The sequence below is a fragment of the Saccopteryx bilineata genome, chromosome 7 (assembly GCF_036850765.1).
Source record: "Saccopteryx bilineata isolate mSacBil1 chromosome 7, mSacBil1_pri_phased_curated, whole genome shotgun sequence".
In the NCBI taxonomy this organism is placed as follows: domain Eukaryota; kingdom Metazoa; phylum Chordata; class Mammalia; order Chiroptera; family Emballonuridae; genus Saccopteryx; species Saccopteryx bilineata.
Window position 1 is genome coordinate 91,808,700 of NC_089496.1, and position 21,578 is coordinate 91,830,277.

The 21,578-nt window shown below is 42.6% G+C and overlaps 1 protein-coding gene across 5 annotated transcripts in view; it reads right to left on the bottom strand.

The window, feature by feature from the left end:
* CFAP43 (cilia and flagella associated protein 43) overlaps positions 1-21,578 on the bottom strand; it is a 118,664-nt gene that overhangs the window by 15,405 nt on the left and 81,681 nt on the right. For all 5 annotated transcript variants that reach the window (XM_066238800.1, XM_066238799.1, XM_066238801.1 and 2 more), the window contains 9 exons: positions 18,955-19,059; positions 17,867-17,983; positions 15,384-15,611; positions 13,073-13,279; positions 10,650-10,739; positions 10,285-10,365; positions 9,360-9,485; positions 5,042-5,161; positions 2,893-3,000 (listed from right to left, as the gene is read on the bottom strand). In XM_066238800.1, coding sequence (XP_066094897.1) covers positions 2,893-3,000; positions 5,042-5,161; positions 9,360-9,485; positions 10,285-10,365; positions 10,650-10,739; positions 13,073-13,279; positions 15,384-15,611; positions 17,867-17,983; positions 18,955-19,059 — 1,182 coding nt within the window. The remainder of the gene's footprint in view (positions 1-2,892; positions 3,001-5,041; positions 5,162-9,359; positions 9,486-10,284; positions 10,366-10,649; positions 10,740-13,072; positions 13,280-15,383; positions 15,612-17,866; positions 17,984-18,954; positions 19,060-21,578) is intronic.

Here is a 21,578-nt window from a genome sequence, read left to right on the forward strand (position 1 = left end):
AGCATTTTCAACTTTTTTTTTTTTTTTTCATTTTTCTGAAGCTGGAAACAGGGAGAGACAGTCAGACAGACTCCCGCATGCGCCCGACCGGGATCCACCCGGCACGCCCACCAGGGGCGGTGCTCTGCCCCCCAGGGGGCGATGCTCTGCCCATCCTGGGCGTTGCCATATTGCGACCAGAGCCACTCTAGCGCCTGAGGCAGAGGCCACAGAGCCATGCCCAGCGCCCGGGCCATCTTTCCTCCAATGGAGCCTTGGCTGCGGGAGGGGAAGAGAGAGACAGTGAGGAAAGCACGGCGGAGGGGTGGAGAAGCAAATGGGCGCTTCTCCTATGTGCCCTGGCCGGGAATCGAACCCGGGTCCTCCGCATGCTAGGCCGACGCTCTACCGCTGAGTCAACCGGCCAGGGCCAGCATTTTCAACTTAAGACCAACCAGAGAAAGCCAATATACTCCCCAAATCAATCAATCACTCAGGCTGCTGGATTTCCCCCCTTTTTAAAAATACTTATTCATTTTCCAGAAAAGAGAGAGAGAGAGAAAGGGGGAGGAGCAGCAAGTATCAACTCCCATATATGCCTTGACCAGGCAAGCCCATGGTTTCGAATCCGAGACCTCAGGGTTCCAAACTGACACTTTTATTCACTGCACCACCACAGGTCAGGCTAAGCTGCTGGATTTCTAATTAACTTGCTTCCAGCTTCCTCATGCCAACAACTTCAGATCAGAGGACACCTGAAAGCCTCTCTTGTTTCCATTATAAAGCTTTCCCATCCCCGTTCCTGCCTTGGAGCATCTGCCAAACACAAATGATGGTTGCTGATCCCTTTACTACTTCAAGCTCTGAATAAACAGTCTGACTATTCTCATTTGGATGGTCTTCCTTTATGTCCACAGCTCCAGCTCCTATTGGTACCTTAGGGATGCTATCAGTATTTTTTTTTTTTTTTTTGTATTTTTCCGAAGCTGGAAACGGGGAGAGACAGTCAGACAGACTCCCACATGCGCCCCACCGGGATCCACCCGGCACGCCCACCAGGGGGCGATGCTCTGCCCCTCCGGGGCGTCGCTCTGTTGCGACCAGAGCCACTCTAGCGCCTGGGGCAGAGGCCAAGGAGCCATCCCCAGCGCCCGGGCCATCTCTGCTCCAATGGAGCCTCGATGCGGGAGGGGAAGAGAGAGACAGAGAGGAAGGAGAGGGGGAGGGGTGGAGAAGCAGAAGGGCGCTTCTCCTGTGTGCCCTGGCTGGGAATCGAACCCGGGACCCCTTGCACACCAGGCCGACACTCTACCATTGAGCCAACTGGCCAGGGCCGATGCTATCAGTCTTGGTCTCCACATCTGTGAAGGAACTCCAATACCCTGCACGGTTGTCATGAGTAGGGCTGTATTTAGAAGGTGCTTGGCATATGCTGCTTAAAATACTCAGCAAAAAGTAAGTACATATGTTACATATGATACTTTAAATCATTCATTTATAAATGTCTTTTACTAATATTACCAATGAAAGCTGATATATTTTGAAAATTATGTGATGAACATTTTCTTTGTCTCTTTAGTGAAACATATTTATTCATGTTCTTATTTTTTATATAGAGTTTTTCAGAAAAAGTTTTTCAGCTTTTTATTCTATAAGCTAACCCATTGCTTACATGACTAGTAAAACTTAGGGTGCCAAATTGTCCAGAGAGAATATTGTTCCCTAGTGAAGAGCTTGCAAATAGCTTAAAAGGTTATATGTCGCCCTGGCCGATTGGCTCAGTGGTAGAGCGTCGGCCTGGCATGCAGGAGTCCCAGGTTTGATTCCAGGCCAGGGCACACAGGAGAAGTGCCCATCTGCTTCTCCATCCCTCCCCCTCTCCTTCCTCTCTGTCTCTCTCTTCCCCTCCTGCAGCCAAGGCTCCATTGGAGCAAAGTTGGCCCGGGTGCTAAGGATGGCTCTGTGGCCTCTGCCTCAGGCGCTAGAATGGCTCTGGATGCAACAGAGCAACGCCCCAGATGGGCAGAGCATCGCCCCCTGGTGGGCATGCCGGGTGGATCCCAGTCGGGCGCATGCAGGAGTCTGTCTGACTGCCTCCCCGTTTCCAACTTCAGAAAAATACAAAAAAAAAAAAAAAAAAAAAGGTTATATGTCTTGCCCAAGTTCCTCCAGCCAGTCAGTGGTTAAAAGCATGTCTTTCCAACCATGAACCTATACGGTCTCATTTTATAAACCATATGTCATATGAAAGGTATATGGTTTTTTTAACCAAATGATTGCAGATGCAGAATCACCTAACTTTACTAACAAAGTGGAGTGGGTGCTGTCACCTGACCTTGGAGCAAAGTCCCAGACAGAAAGCCACAGAATGCACACTGTGGAGTAGCAATATGGAAGACAGGAAAGGTCTAGGTGTGTGCGCTCTTCTTTTTTTTTTTTTTTTTTTTTTTTTTTCATTTTTTTTTTTTTCTGAAGCTGGAAACAGGGAGAGACAGTCAGACAGACTCCTGCATGCGCCCAACCGGGATCCACCCGGCAAGCTCTCCAGGGGCGATGCTTTGCCCACCAGGGGGCGATGCTCTGCCCATCCTGGGCGTCGCCATGTTGCGACCAGAGCCAGTCTAGTGCCTGGGGCAGAGGCCACAGAGCCATCCCCAGCGCCCGGGCCATCTTTGCTCCAATGGAGCCTTGGCTGCGGGAGGGGAAGAGAGAGACAGAGAGGAAAGCGCGGCGGAGGGCTGGAGAAGCAAATGGGCGCTTCTCCTGTGTGCCCTGGCCGGGAATCGAACCCGGGTCCTCCGCACGCTAGGCCGACGCTCTACCGCTGAGCCAACCGGCCACGGCTGCGCTCTTCTTAACAAGGAGCACATCTATCAGAATTTGCTGTACTTGGTTATCAGATACTAGACTTACTTTCTCTTCCTCCTTCCTTGCAAGATAGTTGTTTAGGAATGTTTCTCTGGAGCTCAATTCTTCATCCAACAGTAAAGAAAACACAAGGTTATTTATTTTCAGTTCCTCCTGTAGAAATATTTTAGAAGAGAGGAAATGGTTAATACTCCTACCTAAGAAAGGATTTTCTGTTGAGGGTCAGTGACTTGGCTCTCATCAATATGACATATAAGTAAGAGAAATCTTTTTTAAGAAAACAAGAATATAAACTGTTTCAAATAACTACCAAGTTGTTTTACATTTTCCATCTGAAAGTTATCCTCTGAAAGTCAATAATTAGCATTTTTCTGTTAAAAATATCCCAAATTCATAAATTTAAACAAATTTGAGGGGGTTCAGTTAATTGCAACTATTATCATTGTTGAATCCTAAATTGTTCCATTTAGGGGAGCTTCTAAAAAGTTGGCTCTTGAGTCCATTTGATATTACCTAGTAGTCTTCAATAATTTCCTCATTATCTTGTATGAAAGATGTTCTAAGCATTTTTTTTTTGAGAGCAATAGGCAGGGAGAGAGAGAGAGAGAGAGAGAGAAAGAGAGAGAGAGAGAGAGAGAGATAGGAACATTGAGCTGTTCCTGTATGCGTCCTGACCAGGGAATTGAACCGACAACCTTCATACTCTTGAACAATGCTCCAACCAACTGAGCTATCTGGCCAGGGCTAAGCATATCTTTGTAAAATAACAGTTTCATTAAAATGTATTTTTCAATCAATACAATTCAGTTATTTAAAGTATGTAATCCAGTGATTTTTAGTATATTCACAGAGTTGTACAACCATCACCACAATCAACTTTAGAATATTTCATCACTCTAAAAAGAAATCTTTTAGCAGTAATTTTCCATTTCTTTCCACCCCCTTCCCTAGAGGCCTTCCTGCCTCACCTTCAAGGCAACCACTAATTAACTTTCTGTCTCTATGAATTTTCTTATTTTGGACATTTCATACAAATGGAATTATTCAATATGTGGTCTTGGGTATCTGGCTTCTTTCCCACCTAACTACCATATATATATACATACATTCCCTTCCTGATGGGCCAGTCGTTATGGTTAATCTATGCCCATGACTGCTGAGGAGCCACTCCTCTCCCATGGCTCCAGGTCTTGCTGGGTCCTGGGAACAGCTACCCTTCCCTTGCCTCTTTAGCTCTAGGGATGATACTGGTTTCCCATTGTTTCTAGTCTCTGTGTAGTTTCACCATTCCTTGCTGTTTCCCTGCTTATACTCAGTAAAGAGTACCTGCATTAAAATCTCTTAAATAAAACCCTTTCAGTATACCATTCCTGTTGGGATGCTGAGAATACAAAGATCCTCCTGAAGGTTCCTTTAACTACCCTCATTTTTTTTTGGTTGGTCCCCTTGCTTTGGTGAGAATTATCTTCTAATAAGTCACTGAGAATAGGTGCATATAAATTTTTGAGATCTTGCATTTCTTAAAATATTATTCTTTTTCTCTTACACTCAGTTGATAGTTTAGCAAGGTATAGAATCCAATGTTAGGAATAATTTTCCCTCAGAATTTAAAGGCTTCACTCCTTGGTCTTCTTGCTTCTAGTTACTGCACACTTAATTTATTCTCTCTGCTGAATCAAATTAAGCCAGATTTTCCATCTGATCTTTTGGGCATGTGGATTATCCACTCATTTAACATACAGATGAGCCCAGCCCTTTGCTAGTTGCTGAAGATATAGGAGCTTATAGTCTTGGAAGCATTAAAAAAGCAGTCTCACATAAATTAAAATTTAGTTGTAATAAGTATTAGAAAGCTAAATAATAAAGTAGTATATAATAGGAAGATCTAACCTAGTTTGAGGAACTAATTTTAAGCTGGGGCCTGATAGATGAATAGATATTGGCCAGGATGCAAAGAAGTTGGCAGAGAATATTACTAACAGAGTTGGAAGAAGAAAAAACTGGTGTGTTCAAGCACAGAGTTGGGAGTGTGGCAAGTGAGGAGGAGGGTGGCACAGATGAGGCAAGAGCAAGAGCCAGGGTCAGAGCCTGCAGGACCTTGGTGCCAGAAAGGGGTTGGTTTTTATCCCAAGAACACTGTGAGGATCTGGAAGCTCCTTAGAAAAGCAAGTTATACAGTTAAACTTGTATTTACCTGGTTGACAACCATTTCTGCCTTCACTCTCCTTTCAAAGAGTTTTTTCAACTGTTCATCAAAATTCTGTGTGCTTTCTTGAATTGAGTTTTGAAGTTTCTTTAATTCTGCATCTAAAGACTGAAAGGAAGTCAACAAAGTTAACATTTAGGAATTTCAAATGCTCCTAGAAAGTGGTGTTCACATTTTGCTACAAGGGAGTGGCAGGTGGTAGGCAAGTCTTGTGAGGTGTTCTGGGCCTTCTGGCCTGCTTCAGAGATATCCCACCTGGATTTGTGAGTCTGAAATTTTTTGCTTAAAAAAGATAGCACTGAAAAAAAAAGTTAAAAATCACTATTACTAATGATGCAGATGGCAATAGTCCTAGTAAAACAAATCATAACAAATCTTTCCAGAAAATTCTGATTCTACATAGGATAGAAATTTCCAGGTATACAATCAGACCTGGGAAAAATATTGAGATTTTGTAAAAAGCCATGAATATATCTTCATGAAATTTTTTAGATTTTAAGGAAATAGGAAGAGAGGAGATATATATTATATAAATATATATATGTATTATATATATGTAGACACACACACACACACACACACACACATATATATATATATATATATATATATATATATATATATATATATATATATATATAAAACACGGGGAAATGGAATAGATTCACTGAGCAGCTCTTAGAACCTAACAAAGATTAATATATATATTCTCTCTCTCTTTTTTTATTGTTGTTTGTTTTGTGTGTTTTGTCCCTCTAAGCAGTTCTCCATCAGGGGAAAGAAATTCTATGCCCTTTAAAAAGATACTCCACCAGGACATATTACTAAATACACAGTATGTAAGTGAAAAACTATAAATTTTTATTTTTAAAGATTTAGAACAACATCTACAGATCAATTCTAGATATATTGTTACAATTTTTGTATTTAAAATTTTTTGTAACTTTTAAGTTTTGGGGCCTTTAGCAGACCTAGTGACCCCTTGCTCGAGTCAGCGACCTTGGGTCCAAGCTGGTGAGCTTTGCTCAAACCAGATGAGCCCGCGCTCAAGCTGGCGACCTTGGGGTCTCAAACCTGGGTCCTCCGCATCCCAGTCTGACGCTCTATCCACTGTGCCACCGCTTGGTCAGGCATAACTTTTAAGTTTTGATATGACTTCAAATTTACAGAAAAGTTACAGGAATAGTACAAAAAATTCCCATATACTTTTAACTAATGTAAGCAGTTGTTAATATTCTGCCCCATTTGCTTTATGACTTGCTCGATGTCTGTCTCCCTCCCCTTCAGTCCTCCATGCTTTCCTCCTCCTCTCTCTCTCTCTCTCTTTTTTAAAGATTAAGAAGAGAAATTGGAATGAGCATAGATTATTTTCTGCAGTTTTTTAAGGAGACACTGAGGGGTGGATTGAGAGGAAAGTAGGATCAAGAGAGTTGTTTTAACTCTTTATTTTGAAATAAATTAGGACTAACATAAAAGTAATAGGAATAGTCAAAAGAACTCCAGAATCCCTTTTCAAGGGAGTCTTCTTTCTTTTTCTTGTGTATAGGATGAGGGATGTGCACAGCGTAAAAGATTGTGCATGTGTTTATGTCGGTTGGAAAAACTGATGCTGCAGGAAAGGGGGCAAACTGCTGGAGTAGCAATGCTGAACACGTGAGACGGGTGGGTCTAGGGCACGAGTGGAGGACCAGGCCTGGGGGCAAACTGCTAGAGTAGCAATGCTGAACGAGTGAGACGGGGTGGGTCTAGGGCACGAGTGGAGGACCAGGCCTGGGGGCAAACTGCTGGAGTAGCAATGCTGAACGGGTGAGAAGGGGTGGGTCTAGGGCATGAATAGAGGACCAGGCCCGGGGGCAAACTGCTGGAGTAGCAATGCTGAACAGGTGAGACGGGGTGGGTCTAGGGCACGAGTGGAGGACCAGGCCCGGGGGCAAACTGCTGGAGTAGCAATGCTGAACGGGTGAGACGGGGTAGGTCTAGGGCACGAGTGGAGGACCAGGCCCGGGGGCAAACTGCTGGAGTAGCAATGCTGAACGGGTGAGACGGGGTGGGTCTAGGGCACGAGTGGAGGGCCAGGCCCGGGGGCAAACTGCTGGAGTAGCAATGCTGAACACGTGAGACGGGGTGGTCTAGGGCACAAGTGGAGGGCCAGGCCCGGGGGCAAACTGCTGGAGTAGCAATGCTGAACACGTGAGACGGGGTGGTCTAGGGTGCGAGTGGAGGACCAGGCCTGGGGGCAAACTGCTGGAGTAGCAATGCTGAACACGTGAGACGGGGTGGTCTAGGGCACGAGTGGAGGACCAGGCCTGGGGGCAAACTGCTGGAGTAGCAATGCTGAACGGGTGAGACGGGTGGGTCTAGGGCACGAGTGGAGGACCAGGCCTGGGGGCAAACTGCTGGAGTAGCAATGCTGAACACGTGAGACGGGGTGGGTCTAGGGCATGAGTGGAGGACCAGGCCTGGGGGCAAACTGCTGGAGTAGCAATGCTGAACACGTGAGACGGGGTGGTCTAGGGCGCGAGTGGAGGACCAGGCCTGGGGGATGCCCAGTCATTGCATTCATAGGAAACAGCGAGGCAGGAAGATTCTATGGAGTCAGTGCAGGAGGGTGAACGATGTAGAGGCAGAAGAGTAAGGAAAATCTATTTTAATCGCTTCTCTTCTCCAAAAGAAACAGAAAATAGGGTGATGGGGGTTAGGTGTTGGACGTTGGAGGATGGAGAACATGTGAAGTGGTCCCTTAGGACCTGGTTACTTAAAGTGTAGTTGATTTATTAGGAGCATCTGCACCACCTGGTTGCTTGTTAGAAATCTGAGGATGCTTCCATTTCCTCAGGTTAATGGAATTCAAATTCAAATCTGCATTTTTTTTACAGGATCCCCAGGTTATGTGCAGTAAGTTAGCAGGGAAATGGAATAGCAGACTGCGCAGCTCTCAGGACCTAACAAAGATTAAGGCTGTTAGAATGAAAGCAGTTAGTATTTTTTTCTTTACCCACTGCAGGTGCAGATGCAGAGAAGGCCAGGTACAGGGCTTAATCAAGGCTGGGTTTTCCCAGGTGAGTATAACCAAGGAGCAGGGAGGCAAGGGTGTGGGCAGTACACTATCTTACAGTGCAAGACCATGGAGTAAATGCCACCGCTAATTTATATTCCGACTCCTTGAAATCTTTGCTGCATTCAAAACTACTCACTTTTGGCTTTCAGGTAAGTACTATCTTGGGATAAAATACAAGGCGTTGTTAGAAGACTGAAGTGAATAAACACAGGACAGGTTAATAAAAGGTTCAAAGAAATTGATTATGAGATACAGCCACTATAAAGCTGGCAAGCTGTCCTGACTCAAATGACATTATGATTTTACTTTCTTCACAGAGGAATAAATATTACTTATTTAGTTGTATACTAACAGCTTTTATATCTCCATTATAACTATAAACAAATTTTTTTTTTTTTTTTTTTTTTTTTTTTTTTTTTTTTACAGAGACAGAGTCAGAGATAGGGACAGACAGACAGGAACGGAGAGATGAGAAACATCAGTCATCAGTTTTTCGTTGTGCGTTGCGACACCTTAGTTGTTCATTGATTGCTTTCTCATATGTGCCTTGACCGTGGGCCTTCAGCAGACCGAGTAACCCCTTGCTCGAGCCAGCGACCTTGGGTCCAAGCTAGTGAGCTTTGCTCAAACCAGATGAGCCCGCGCTCAAGCTGGCGACCTTGGGGTCTTGAACCTGGGTCCTTCCGCATCCCAGTCCGACGCTCTATTCACTGCACCACAACCTGGTCAGGCTCTATAAACAATTTTAATGCGGAAATGATTTTGGTGATGGAAGTAGATAAAAGTAGGAGAACTGCTTTACAAAAATCTCAAGTTAGAACTGTAATGTGTGTGCTGCACTGAATGTGTCATTCTTCTCTCGACTCTTTTCCTTGAGATTGAGAACAAACCTAGCAACAATATTACTGAACTCAAATAGATGTAGATGATACAGAATAGGGTGCCTTGAACATACTATATTAGATGTTCATTAAACATTTGAAGAATGGATGGATGGAGAACCAAATAAATTGTAATGAATTGGAAAATGCTGAAGTCAATAATGACTAAAAAAACCCATTGAAACACATTCTTTTCATTTTAAATTGTTCTAACTCCACCCACCTCCCCAAATTCTCTGGAAAATTTCAGTTGAAACAATCCTTAAACTACTAAAGACAATAAGCAAATCAAGAACACTTAATTAAAAAATATATTGAAACAAAACCCTGGAGATGGTAGGGTATAGTAATTCTTTGCTCTTCTGACCTTTCTATACTTATCCTTTTCTTCATTTAAGTCCTTGACTTTTTTCTCATAGTCTTTGAATTGCTTCCTTTCCTCTTCAGTCCACAGAGCATCAGGCTTTGCCATGAAAGCAGGTTGAGGAATCACCTGAAGAAATAAAGGAAAGTGTATACTGCAGCGTAGACCTACACATAATAGTGTAATAAAAGCTCAGAGTTACCATTACAGTTAAAAACAAGAGCCCTTTAACTTGGTATAATTCTTCACACTGGCAAGACAATGACCTGACATTCTGACCAAAAGATAAGAAAAAAATGTTCCAACTGTTTTTCTGTAACTTAAGCAAGGCTGGGCAGTTTGGGATGTACCCAGTCTCTAAGGTGACAGGTTTGGAGGTGTGTGTTGATATCTCATAGCTAGATCTATGCCTGAGCTACAGGGACGCCTACATCAAGTATCAAAGAGAACGTTTCTCCAGCCTCAGAGACACACCCAGTAAAATGTTTGACCAACTCTCTGGGCACCTCGTAGCCCATCTAAGTTGACATAAAATAAACCAGCACAAGGTTTTAGTTGACCAACCTCATTCTACTAAGCCAGTCCTATTCCAAATAAGATAAAATATGATTGGGTAGGCATCTAAAAAATGAAAAGAGAACGTTTCTCAGAAGAATAACAGGTGCAGCATTATCCCTGCTTTCAGTAGAGACCAAAATCACTGTGATTGTTTGGTTTTATTTTTTTGCTTTTTGTCCGATTGGAAGGCTAGTCTGCAGTTTCCAATATCTAATTTGCCTGACTGTGATATGTTTAAAAGGTACTGGAAGGTTGTGTATTTGTTGCTATAGAATTTCTCAAATTCAGGTTCATATAGACAAAGATGGTAAAATTTAAGTAGTTCTTTTCACCCCATTCCACCTTCCATAAGGATGTCTGGGAATCTCACCATTCTCAAAATGTCTTCCTTCCTGACTTCCAGAACTCCTCCCATCATGTCCATCAGGGCTCGGTTTCTGGTGTCAGAGGCCTAGGAAAGAGCCAGGGTCAGCAAGAGTAGCTGATCCAGAGATCAAACCCTCTGGTGGCAACATGGGTAGCCGCTGTTAGAATGACTGCATTTCGGATTGGGGAGGTGAACAGTAGCATGGGCGGGGAAAGGAAGGAGGCCAATGAGGTTGTAGTGACCTCTAACTGTGACACGTGTGTTGATGTATTTCTATAGTGTAGTTCAAGTACAAGACTATTAAAACAAATCAGGACTAGGTATCCCTAAAGGAAAGAGGGTCTTAGGTATTGAGCAAAACTGCATACCTGTGATTGATGCCATTGCTCCATTTTATGGGTGTCAAGCAATTCTATTTTGGCTTTTTGCCATGGTTTAACATGTTTTTGAACAGAAATCTGAAAGAAAAGAAATATAGTTTCCTGCATTATTCTTACAAAATTCAACCAAACTTTCTATCCATACACCAGGAGGAGGGATCAAGGGGATAAAGGAACTATCCATATTTCACAACCAATTTCCTGTTTTGGAATAACGATGAGGTTTGAAATGAGCAGGTTGTAAAAATAGATTGTTATTTCTCTAGCTCTCTAAATCCATCTCTGTCACTAAAGAAATTATAACCGGGAACCTGATTTAGATTGGAGATAAGGGGTCCAAAGAAGTGTCATCTAAGCCAAATCCTGCAGGATGGAGGTTTGATTGATCAAAGCTTCGGACATTCAAGGAATTGTGAGAATGCAAGTGTGGCCAGAACAGAACAAGGTGGGGAGAGCAGAAAGAGTGACGGGGTCGCCTGACCAGGTGGTGGCGCAGTGGATAGAGCGTCAGACTGGGATGCGAAGGACCCAGGTTCGAGACCCCGAGGTCGCCAGCTTGAGTGTGGGCTCATCTGGCTTGAGCAAAAAGCTCACCAGCTTGGACCCAAGGTTGCTGGCTCGAGCAAGGGGTTACTTGGTCTGCTGAAGGCCCATGGTCAAGGCACATATGAGAAAGCAATCAATGAACAACTAAGGTGTCGCAACAAAAAACTGATGATTGATGCTTCTCATCTCTCTTCATTCCTGTCTGTCTACCCCTCTCTCTGACTCTCTGTCCCTGTAAAAAGCAAACAAACAAACAAACAAACAAACAAAAAGAGTGACAGGGTCCACGGTGGGTAGTCAGAAAGGGGCTTGTGGGTGTAATCTTGAGTGAAATGAGCAGCCACTGCAGGGGTTAAGCAGAACAAAATGTCTGGTTTACAAGATCACTCTCCTACTTGTAGAGTAAGCAAGTTGGGGAGGAGGGAGTTAATTATGTACATACAAAGTGACTGCCCAGAGCAGGACCTTGGTGGAAGCAGCAGAGTGGGGTCCTTGAGTCTTAGGTCATGTGGCAAGGTCTGATTCTGAAAGAAATGACTTCTTCAAACTGAGTACAATGGAGTGAAGAGGTTAAGAGGAAGTACTCTCAAGTACTGTATAGTGATTGCTTTCAAACCCCAACTCTGTTACTTACTAGCTTTGTAACTGTGGTCAAGCTACTTAACCTCTCTGGGCCTCAGTTTCCTCTTCTGTAAAATGGAGGTAATATTAGTACCTATCTTACAAGGTTTTACAATGATATATTAGACTCAATTTATCTAGGCACTTAGGATGGTGTTAGCTTTCAACCAGGACTGTGTAAACGCCTGCTGTTTACTTCTAAGCAACATGCTACCTTTGGCCTCAAAGTGATATAGCTGGTTTCCAGTGAGCAATGAGTTTTCTTTGAGTAGTCTCTAGCATTTTTTATTTTTTAGAAATGAAATATGGTTACACTTTAATTGTTTTCTTTTCTTTTTTTTTTCAGAGAGAGAGGGATAGACAGGGACAGACAGACAGGAACGGAGAGAAATGAGAAGCATCAATCATTAGTTTTTCATTGCGTGTTGCAACACCTTAGATGTTCATCGATTGCTTTCTCATATGTGCCTTGACCGCGGGCCTTCAGCAGACCGAGTAACCCCTTGCTGGAGCCAGCAACCTTGGGCTCAAGCTGGTGGGCTTTTTGCTCAAACCAGATGAGCCCGTACTCAATCTGGTGACCTCAGAGTCTCAAACCTGGGTCCTCTGCGTCCCAGTCCAACGCTCTATCCACTGCGCCACCGCCTGGTCAGGCTTGTTTTCTTTAAGCATTTACCTGTAACAGCCTTTATGCCAAACACTTTTTAAGAAGGCTGTCCAGCAAGCTCCCTTTCTCTGGGGCCATGCTGCCCTAATGACCTCCATAATTACTAGAGCTCCATCAGCCTTCCTCCCATGATGCGACCCAGCCTCCCTGTGTGTAGGCACTGGACTCAAGCTGCAGCCAGGAGCCCCTATCCGGGGAAATCTGGAATTAGGACTGAGAGATTCTGCTTCAGACCAGCTGTTCTTCTGAGTGTAGGAGATATAAAAGAGAAACTGCTAGAGGAAGCTGAAATGCAGAGAGAAGTGAGCTAAGAGATGAAGAAAGACTTCCAGACTCCCCACCAGGCTCCAGTTTGAGGCTCTTCTTGCTAGGCTTGGTGTTCAAATCTTGCCTGAACTCCTTGGGACTCATAAAAGAAATCCTCACTCCTGCTGAGGCTCTGGCCAGTTTTTGTTACTTGTAACTGAGAATGCTACCTAGGACAGTTACTTCCATTAAGTGCAAACCAGATGACTAAATAAGAGCTTGGGAAAATGTCATGAGAAACCAGGGAGGGGATAAGGAAGCTCGCCAGTACCTCATTATTTTCCACAACAAGCGTTCTCTCTGGCTTCTCAGCGTCATCAAATTCCGGTTGCCAGATTGATTCTCCCAATTCCAGGTCTAAAATAATTTCTTGAATTCTCACATTTCTTTCCTTCACGTGTGCAATTTCAAACTCTTTTTGTTTGTATGCAGCATCAAACTCATTATTAAAAACAATTTTTACCTTATAAATGATATCCTGAAATAACAATATGTTACTGAAAACACATCACATATTATTACATATATCTTTACTGGTAACATAATCCCATAGTTTTACTTTCCCCCCCAAATCAAATTTCAGTAAATGGTTTTTCTAAAATACTGTTTATATTAAATAATTTCTTGGTTCAAGTAACCTACAGTGGCATCCTACTAGATCAAAGTAACAGCTGTTAAAGCACAACCTACTTCCCAAAATATAAGTTACAATGCAATATTCAAGTATGATGATAAGTGCTGAAGTGGGTGATGAATACTTGGAAGCTCTTTTTGTGTATATTCTAAAAACATCAGAAAAATATTTAAAAAGCAATATGGAGTACTTAAATTGGGAAACGTCTTTTCTTTGGAGCTGTTTGGGGGAGATGTGGTGAGGAGGAGATGGCCTGTTACAGAGGCTGCTTGGAGAATGCACCAGACAAGCACACCACATACAGTATTGTTCCTATATACCGGGGGTCCCCAAACTGCGGCCCCCTGAGGCCATGTATCTGGCCCCCACCACACTTCCGGAAAGGGCACCTCTTTCATTGGTGGTCAGTGAGAGGAGCACAGGATGTATCCTGGAGTACTGTATGTGGTGGTGCTGCAAAGCGCGGTGTCGCTCATGTACAGTACTACTGCCGGTGACATGGGATGCATGCGTCATGGCTCCGGAAGCGCGTCATATCACTTCTTACGGCTAGCAGTGACAAATATGGAACCGAACATCGACCATCTCATTAGCCAAAAGCAGGCCCATAGTTCCCATTGAAATACTGGTCAGTTTGTTGATTTAAATTTACTTGTTCTTTATTTTAAATATTGTATTTGTTCCCGTTTTGTCTTTTTATTCAATACTTTAAAATAATATATGTGCATAGGGATTTGTTCATAGTTTTTTTTATAGTCCGCCCTGCAACAGTCTGGGGGACAATGAGCTGGCCCCCTGTGTAAAAAGTTTGGGAATCCCTGCTATATACAGTCGGCTTCTTCTCAGGTAGGAAGGGGACACAAGCTGGTTAGTTGGATCAGCCAGTTACTAAGGTGGCATTGGGTCCAAATAGATTGTTCCCACCTCTGCTGCGGACAATGGATCAATTCAAAGTTGCTTTTATTTTACCATCAGAATTCAGCCTATATATCTATCCTAGTGAAGATGGAACCACAAAAGCGGGGGTGAGGATTACCTATTTGTAGGAAAATGGCTTTAATAGAGCAGCAAGGAAGTGGGACCTTGAGGAAATAGGTTGGCAGAAACTGAGCAACAAAAGCCATAACTAAACAGTTCTTAGTATAAGAATTTCAGGGGTTGAAGGAGAAGAGGAGAAAAAGATTGGAAGAGAGAGCAGAGTAACATAGCAGGAGGCTAGAACTGAAATTGCAGACATGTCTGAAGGACTTCCAGGGTCGGGAATGGCTAACATTAAATTTAGTCCATTCGCATTGGTCCTGTAACTGAATTTTCAAAAACCATCAGGAGCATGTACTGTGCCGGGATGATGCATGTACTGTGCCGGGACTGACATGTGGGGTGGAAAGTAAGGAGCAGGAGCTTGGAGCCTGAGGGAGGCTGCACCTTCTCCCTGAGCCCCGGAAGTTCTATGAATCTCAGAGAGGAAATGGCATTTCCCCAGGCTAAGGGGAGAGACAGCAATCACATCTTGATCATACAAGGACGAGTATGTCCTAACTAACCTCTGGGTTTCCTAGAAGATGGCATTCAAGGCTTTCTTTTGTCTTTGGGCTTACTGAAGATCTAAGTAGGATGGTTTATCAGCCAGTGTAGACTGTTTTCTTCTTGTTGTTGTTTTTTCTTTTTAGAAAACCTGTTATCCTAGAACCCAATCTTTTTTATTTTTACTTTATTTTTATTAATTTTACTAAGGTGACATCAATACTAGAACCCAATCTAAATGGCTGAAAGCAACTCTTGTACACAAGCTCTGCTTAAGGAACACAGATGCTAGCATCTAGATATCTGTATACTACAAGGACATGATTTTGATTGGCATGAAATTTCAATTTGAGCCTTTGTAAGACAGACACCTCATGGGGATATTTAGAGATATTTAGGGATAAAGAAAAAAAAATTCACTCACTTTCAGTAATATAATTTGGTTGATTTTCTCTTCTCTGGTATGTAATTCTAATTGGCTTGACAATAAAGAAGTTTTTACCCCAAAATCAGTACTCAGACTGCCAAGCAGGTAATTAGGTAAGTTGCTATTTCTTAATGCTGTGTCTTCTTCCTCCTCTTCATCATCTTCTTCATGATGCTTTCTACCCAAGATGAATGCAGACTGAACCTCTATAATTTCCTTCCGTAGCTAAACATAGAAAAAGATGACATGGAAGTTATTCAATAATAAGAATTCTCTAAAGGGCAACTCTGTGACAACTTAATTATTTCAACAACCACTTTAAGATGTTAGACTGTCTTGTCAACAACTAAATTCAAAGTGATTGATCTTGAAACTGCTGCAGAAGAAATTAAAGCTTCAGGAACTGATAAACTGTGGGTAAATCAAAAGAGTAAAAATTGTCCCTGCTAATATGTAATGTTGTATTTTTCTGTCAGGATGACAGCTGTTTGTAGATATTTTGAGTCACTGTTGAAATTTAAGCATTAAAACACACACACCTTCTCTTCATATTCTGCAAAGGAACTTGTTCACATAACACTAGTGGGCATAGGTTAAGAAGACTTAAGTATTCTTTCATTTTATGTTTCAAAAAAAATAATGCATGCCATATAAAAAAAGAAAGAAAGGAAGAAGGAAGGAAGGGAGGGAGGCAGGCTGGCAGGCAGGCAGGCAGGAAGGAAGGAAGGATGGAAGGAAGGAAGGAAGGAAGGAGAGAAAGAAAGAAAGAAAGAGAAAGAAAGAAAGAAAGAAAGAAAGAAAGAAAGAAAGAAAGAAAGAAAGAAAGAAAGAAAGGAGAAGAGAAGAGAAAGAAAAAAAGGTAAAAGGATGGATGCAAGGTTCTGGCCAACACCAAACTAGATCAGTGGGGCAGTATAGTTTGATAGAGATAGCTGCCTTTTTTTTTTTTTTTTTTTTTTTGAGAGTCAGAGAGAGGGATAGACAGGGACAGACAGACAGGAACAGAGAGATGAGAAGCATCTATCATTAGTTTTTCATTGCACATTGCGACACCTTAGTTGTTCATTGATTGCTTTCTCATATGTGCCTTGACCGTGAGCCTTCAGCAGACTGAGTAACCCCTTGCTTGAGCCAGTGACCTTGGATCCAAGCTGGTGAATTTTTGCTCAAACCAGATGAGCCCATGCTCAAGCTGGCGACCTTGGGGTCTCGAACCTGGGTCTTCTGCATCCCAGTCTGATGCTCTATCCACTGCGCCATCGCCTGATCAGGCGAGATAGCTGCTTTTTAAAAAGCTGAAATTTGGCTTTGGCCAGTTGGTTCAGTGGTAGAGCATCCGCCCAGCGTGTGAAGTCCTGGGTTCAATTCCCAGTCAGGGCATACAGGAGAGGTGCCCATCTGCTTCTCCACCCCTCCCCCTTCTCTCTCTCTCTCTTTCTTTCTCTTTCTCTCTCTTTCCCCCCTCCCACAGCCATGGTTCATTTGAGTGAATTGGCCCTGGGCACTGGGGATGGCGCCATGGCCTCACCTTAGGCACTAAAATGGCTCAATTGCCTAGCAACAGAGCAGTGGCCCCAGATGGGCAGAGCATCGCCCCACAGGGGGCTTGCTGGGTGGATCCCAGTCAGGGATGCATGTGGGAGCCTGTCTCTCTGCCTCCCCACCTCTCACTTAATTAAAAATAAATGCTGGAATTTCTTTAGGAAAATGCATAATTCCATCAAAACAGACACTACTTCATCTTTGGTCAATTATCTTAAAATTTAATCCATAGATTTAGGAGAAGATAATAAGAATATGGGTAGATGAAGACGACTTCTGAGTAGGACAAGAACAAAACTCTAAATCTTATTTTTTATTTTATTATTATTATTTTTTTGTATTTTTCTGAAGTGAGAAGTGGGGAGGTAGTCAGACTCCCACATGTGCCCAACTGGGATCCACCCAGCATGCCCACCAGGGGGCGATGCTCTGCCCATCTGGGCCATTGCTCCATTGCAACTGGAGCCATTCTAGCACCTGAGGCAGAAGCCATAGAGCCATCCTCAGCGCCTGGGCCAACTTTGCTCCAATGGAGCCTTGGCTGTGGGAGGGGAAGAGAGAGAGAGAAAGGAGAAGGGGAAGGATAGAGGAGCAGATGGGTGCTTCTCCTGTGTGCTCTGGCCAGGAATCGAACTGGGACATCCACACGCTGGGCCAATGCTCTACTTGTGAGCCAACTGGCCAGGGCCAAATCTTATTTTTTAAAGTATATCCTCGCATTTAAACGTTAGCCATGTTTTTTAGGGTATAGGCTCCTTGATTGTGTAGATTTGGTTCCTACATTCATTAGAGTATGTTTTACAAATTAACAAGGAATGGAAAAAATAACTACAAACATATCTAAACTTATCCTAAATTGCATCCCAACTCAAATCTGTGTGAAGACCTTGAAATAAAACACATCACTTATATAAATACATATATTTTTAAAACTGTACTTTAAAACATTCTGTTTCAATCTTCCTTTGATGCAAAATTCGATTCACTTCTTTCAGCTCTTCATCTGTGCGTTCTTTCATTGGGAAGTTCTCAACCACATAGGGGATGTGAAAGCCCTTGTTGGAAAACACAAAAGAAAGCCATTTTTAGTATGTGTGTGTGTATCTGGAGTGGAGTGGGAGGTGTTTTCCCTGATTAAAGTTAATTCATAGATTATCATGCATGAGTAAAATCGAAAGTGGAGACTTCCTTTAAAATAAAACAATGTATTCCCTTAGCACTGGTGTAAACTTTGGATTAAAATATTGAGCTTTTGTAAAGGATTTACTTCTAAAGCAATAGTTCTCAAGTAGGGGTCATTTTGCTTGCCCTTCCTCCTCCTTCAGAGACCCTCAGGGACATTTGGCAATGCTAGAGACATTTTTGATTTTTCTAATGGGAGTTTTGAATGCTACTTGGGTCTAGAGGCCAGGGATGTTACAAAACATCTTATAATCCATAGGACAGCCCCCACAACAAAGAATTATCCAGCCTAAAACACACCAGCCTAAAACACACTTGAAAAGGTCTGTTTTTGAGCAACACATAAGCACATAAATCTAGTCTGACCATATACTTTATTAACCAAGTGGAGAAGGGACATATTTAAAAGTGAAGAGGGTACTGTTAGAAGTTACTCTAGGACCACTGTTTATACTTGCGGTCCTAGAGTAACTAGGGAAATAGTGTTGGAAGGAAGCTCAATGAAAAAGCATGGAAAATAGTCCTTTAGAAAATGTGAAGGCAGGCACAGGTAGAAATGTGAAGAATACGATGTCTAGTTTTCAGTTTGTGTGGATGAAGAGTGGCCTGTTGGAATAGATGTTAAGACCTGGATGCAGGTAGTGTCAGAGATGAAAGAGGTGCTAAGACAAATCTTAAGAGATGCTGGCTTGGGAGTACCTGGGGACTGAGCAGAGGGGAAGAACGAGACAAGAAAAAGTGACACATCTAGGTGGAATTCAGCACAGGAAGGGGCGAGTATGCTTTGAATGCCTTTTTATGTATAGGTTTTCCTAAAATTTGTATCTGGAGTTATGTCTGTTACCTTAAGAGCTCGGCCTTTCACAGCCATTGAATTCCAGCATTCTTCTTTAATAAGTTCAGCCAGATATCTCTTGGCTAGGTTATGCATCTCCACATCATTTCTGATCTTGAAGAACATAGATGAAGGAAAAAATAAAAATGAAAATGTGGCCTCTTAAAAAAAAAATCTCACTAACCAGTCAAGGCTGCACCTTGAGGGAAGAAGTTTGATCGTCCTTCCCCAGCACACAGCGCCGCCCTGCAGGGGGATCGATGCACTCTGGCGGGAACACGTGCCTGTCTTTGAGAACCTTTCCTGAAGTTCAGTTTGGAGGCACGGGATTCCCTTCCTTGAGGACAAAGGGGTCAATGCAAATACCTCGAAGGGCAGGCAGGTCCTACACAGGAGCCAAGGTGGTTGTGGGAACAGCCATATAGCGTGGCGGGCTGGGGAGATGACACACACAGTGTCACAGATCTGGCCTGTTGGGGCCAGGTGGGAACGTAAACCCACTGTGCCAACTCTGTTTTATTAAAGAATTATGAAATTTGTAATTTTATGAAACTGTGCCAACTCTGTTTTATTAAAGAATTATGAAATTTGTAATTTTATGAAACTGTAGGATGTCTAAATGTTGGTTTAATTTTTATCAATACATATTTAAAGGGCTAGTTTGTAACCTCTGCCTTGGGGTCTTGACTGCACTTATGTGGGAGACTGCAAGCTGACAGGGTCCTTGTAGTTTAGATTTGCGGGGGACAGAGGTGTGGGGGACTGGCAGTAAGCTGACAGGGTCCTTGCTGCCAGTCCCCCACCTTACTTGCCTGATTAAGTTGCTAAGCTCTTCCCCACAACCTCTGACTGATTGTTTAAGTTGGTAAAGGTAATTTATATGCCCTTCCACACGCCTCTGTGTTAGCCGTGATGCTAGATTTTTTTAAATCTTATTTATATTAATTTTAATGCAGTGACATTGATAAATCAGGGTACATATGTTCAGAGAAAACATCTCCAGATTATTTTGACCTTTGATTGTGCTGCATACCCCTCACTCAAAGTCAAATCGTCCTCCATCACCTTCTATCTGGTTTTCTTTGTGCCCCTACCCTCCCCCCACTCCACCCCACGCCCTGTTACCATCACATTCTTGTCCGGGTCTCCTAAGTCTCATTTTTATGTCCCATCTATGCATTGGTTCATATAGTTCTTAGTTTTTTTTCTAATTTACTTATTTGACTCCGTATAATGTTATCAAGGTCCATCCATGTTATTGTAAATGATCCAATGTCATCATTTCTTATGGCTGAGTAGTATTCCATAGTATATATGTACCAAAGCTTTTTAATCCACTCGTCCTCTGACGGACACTTGGGCCATTTCCAGATCTTCGCTATTGTGAACAATGCTGCTATAAACATGGGGGTGCATTTCTCCTTCTGGAACCGTTCTATGGTGTCCTTGGGGTATATTCCTACCTAAAAGTGGGATGGCTGGGTCAAAAGGCAGTTCGATTTTCAATTTTTTGAGGAATTTCCATACTGTTTTCCACAGAGGCTGCACCAGTCTGCATTCCCACCAGCAGTGCAGGAGGGTTCCCTTTTCTCCACATCCTCGCCAGCACTTATTCTGTGTTGTTTTGTTGATGAGCGCCATTCTGGCTGGTGTGAAGTGATATCTCATTGTGGTTTTAATAAGGGTTAATAGCCAAAATTTATAAAGAACTTGTAAATCTCAACACCAGAAAGACAAACAATCCAATCAAAAAATGGGCAAAAGAAATGAATAGACACTTCTCCAAAGAGGATATATAGATGGCCAATAGGCATATGAAAAAAATGCTCAACATCATTAATCATTAGAGAAATGCAAATTAAAACCACGATGCTAGATTGTTTCTACTAGTCCCATCCCCCTTGTTAAAGTTTAAGAGACTGGAGGCAGTTTTCTTTTACCCCTTGTTTTGTGAAGTTAAGATGTTATGGTGGGGGTTTCTGCACTTGGGAGAATTCTTGGTGTGCCTGGAAAATGTGACTTTGTATCTGAGCTCTCTTTGATTTGCAAATGCCTGCTTTACACTATAAAAATAAAGCTTTTGGGAGTGTAGGCATTTTTGGTTGGCCATCAGCCACCAGAAGGCCTCCTGATTCCATTCTTTTTCTTTCTGTATATTTTCTAATATTCCACCGCTGCCACCTGAGACCTGCAAAATTATTTGTCGCTCTGGTTCGTGACGCACATAATTCTTTTATTTAACTTCACTGCTCTTGGAGATCACATACTTTACCTTTTCCTATTTAGAAACATATGTGTGACATTGATTAGTTTCATCTGCTTTAAGTAATCTAATTACTTAATATTTAAGTGAATAAGTATTCTTGTTTTAATCAAGTTTGCCAAAAGAGCTGGTATAAAAATGAGACCCAACAATCCTTCATCTTTAGGATCCTCTCTGGAACCTTTTCTGCATCTTACTTTGTTGGCAGAATTATTAGCAAACTAGCTAAGAATAATACTTCCCCACCAGACTAGAAAATGTCTTATTTATTCATTCATTTTTTCATTAATTTATGTCTATCTTATCCATTGTCTAAACAAATACTTAACTTAATATGCATTTTATTTCTTTTTTATTTTCTTCCATTGGT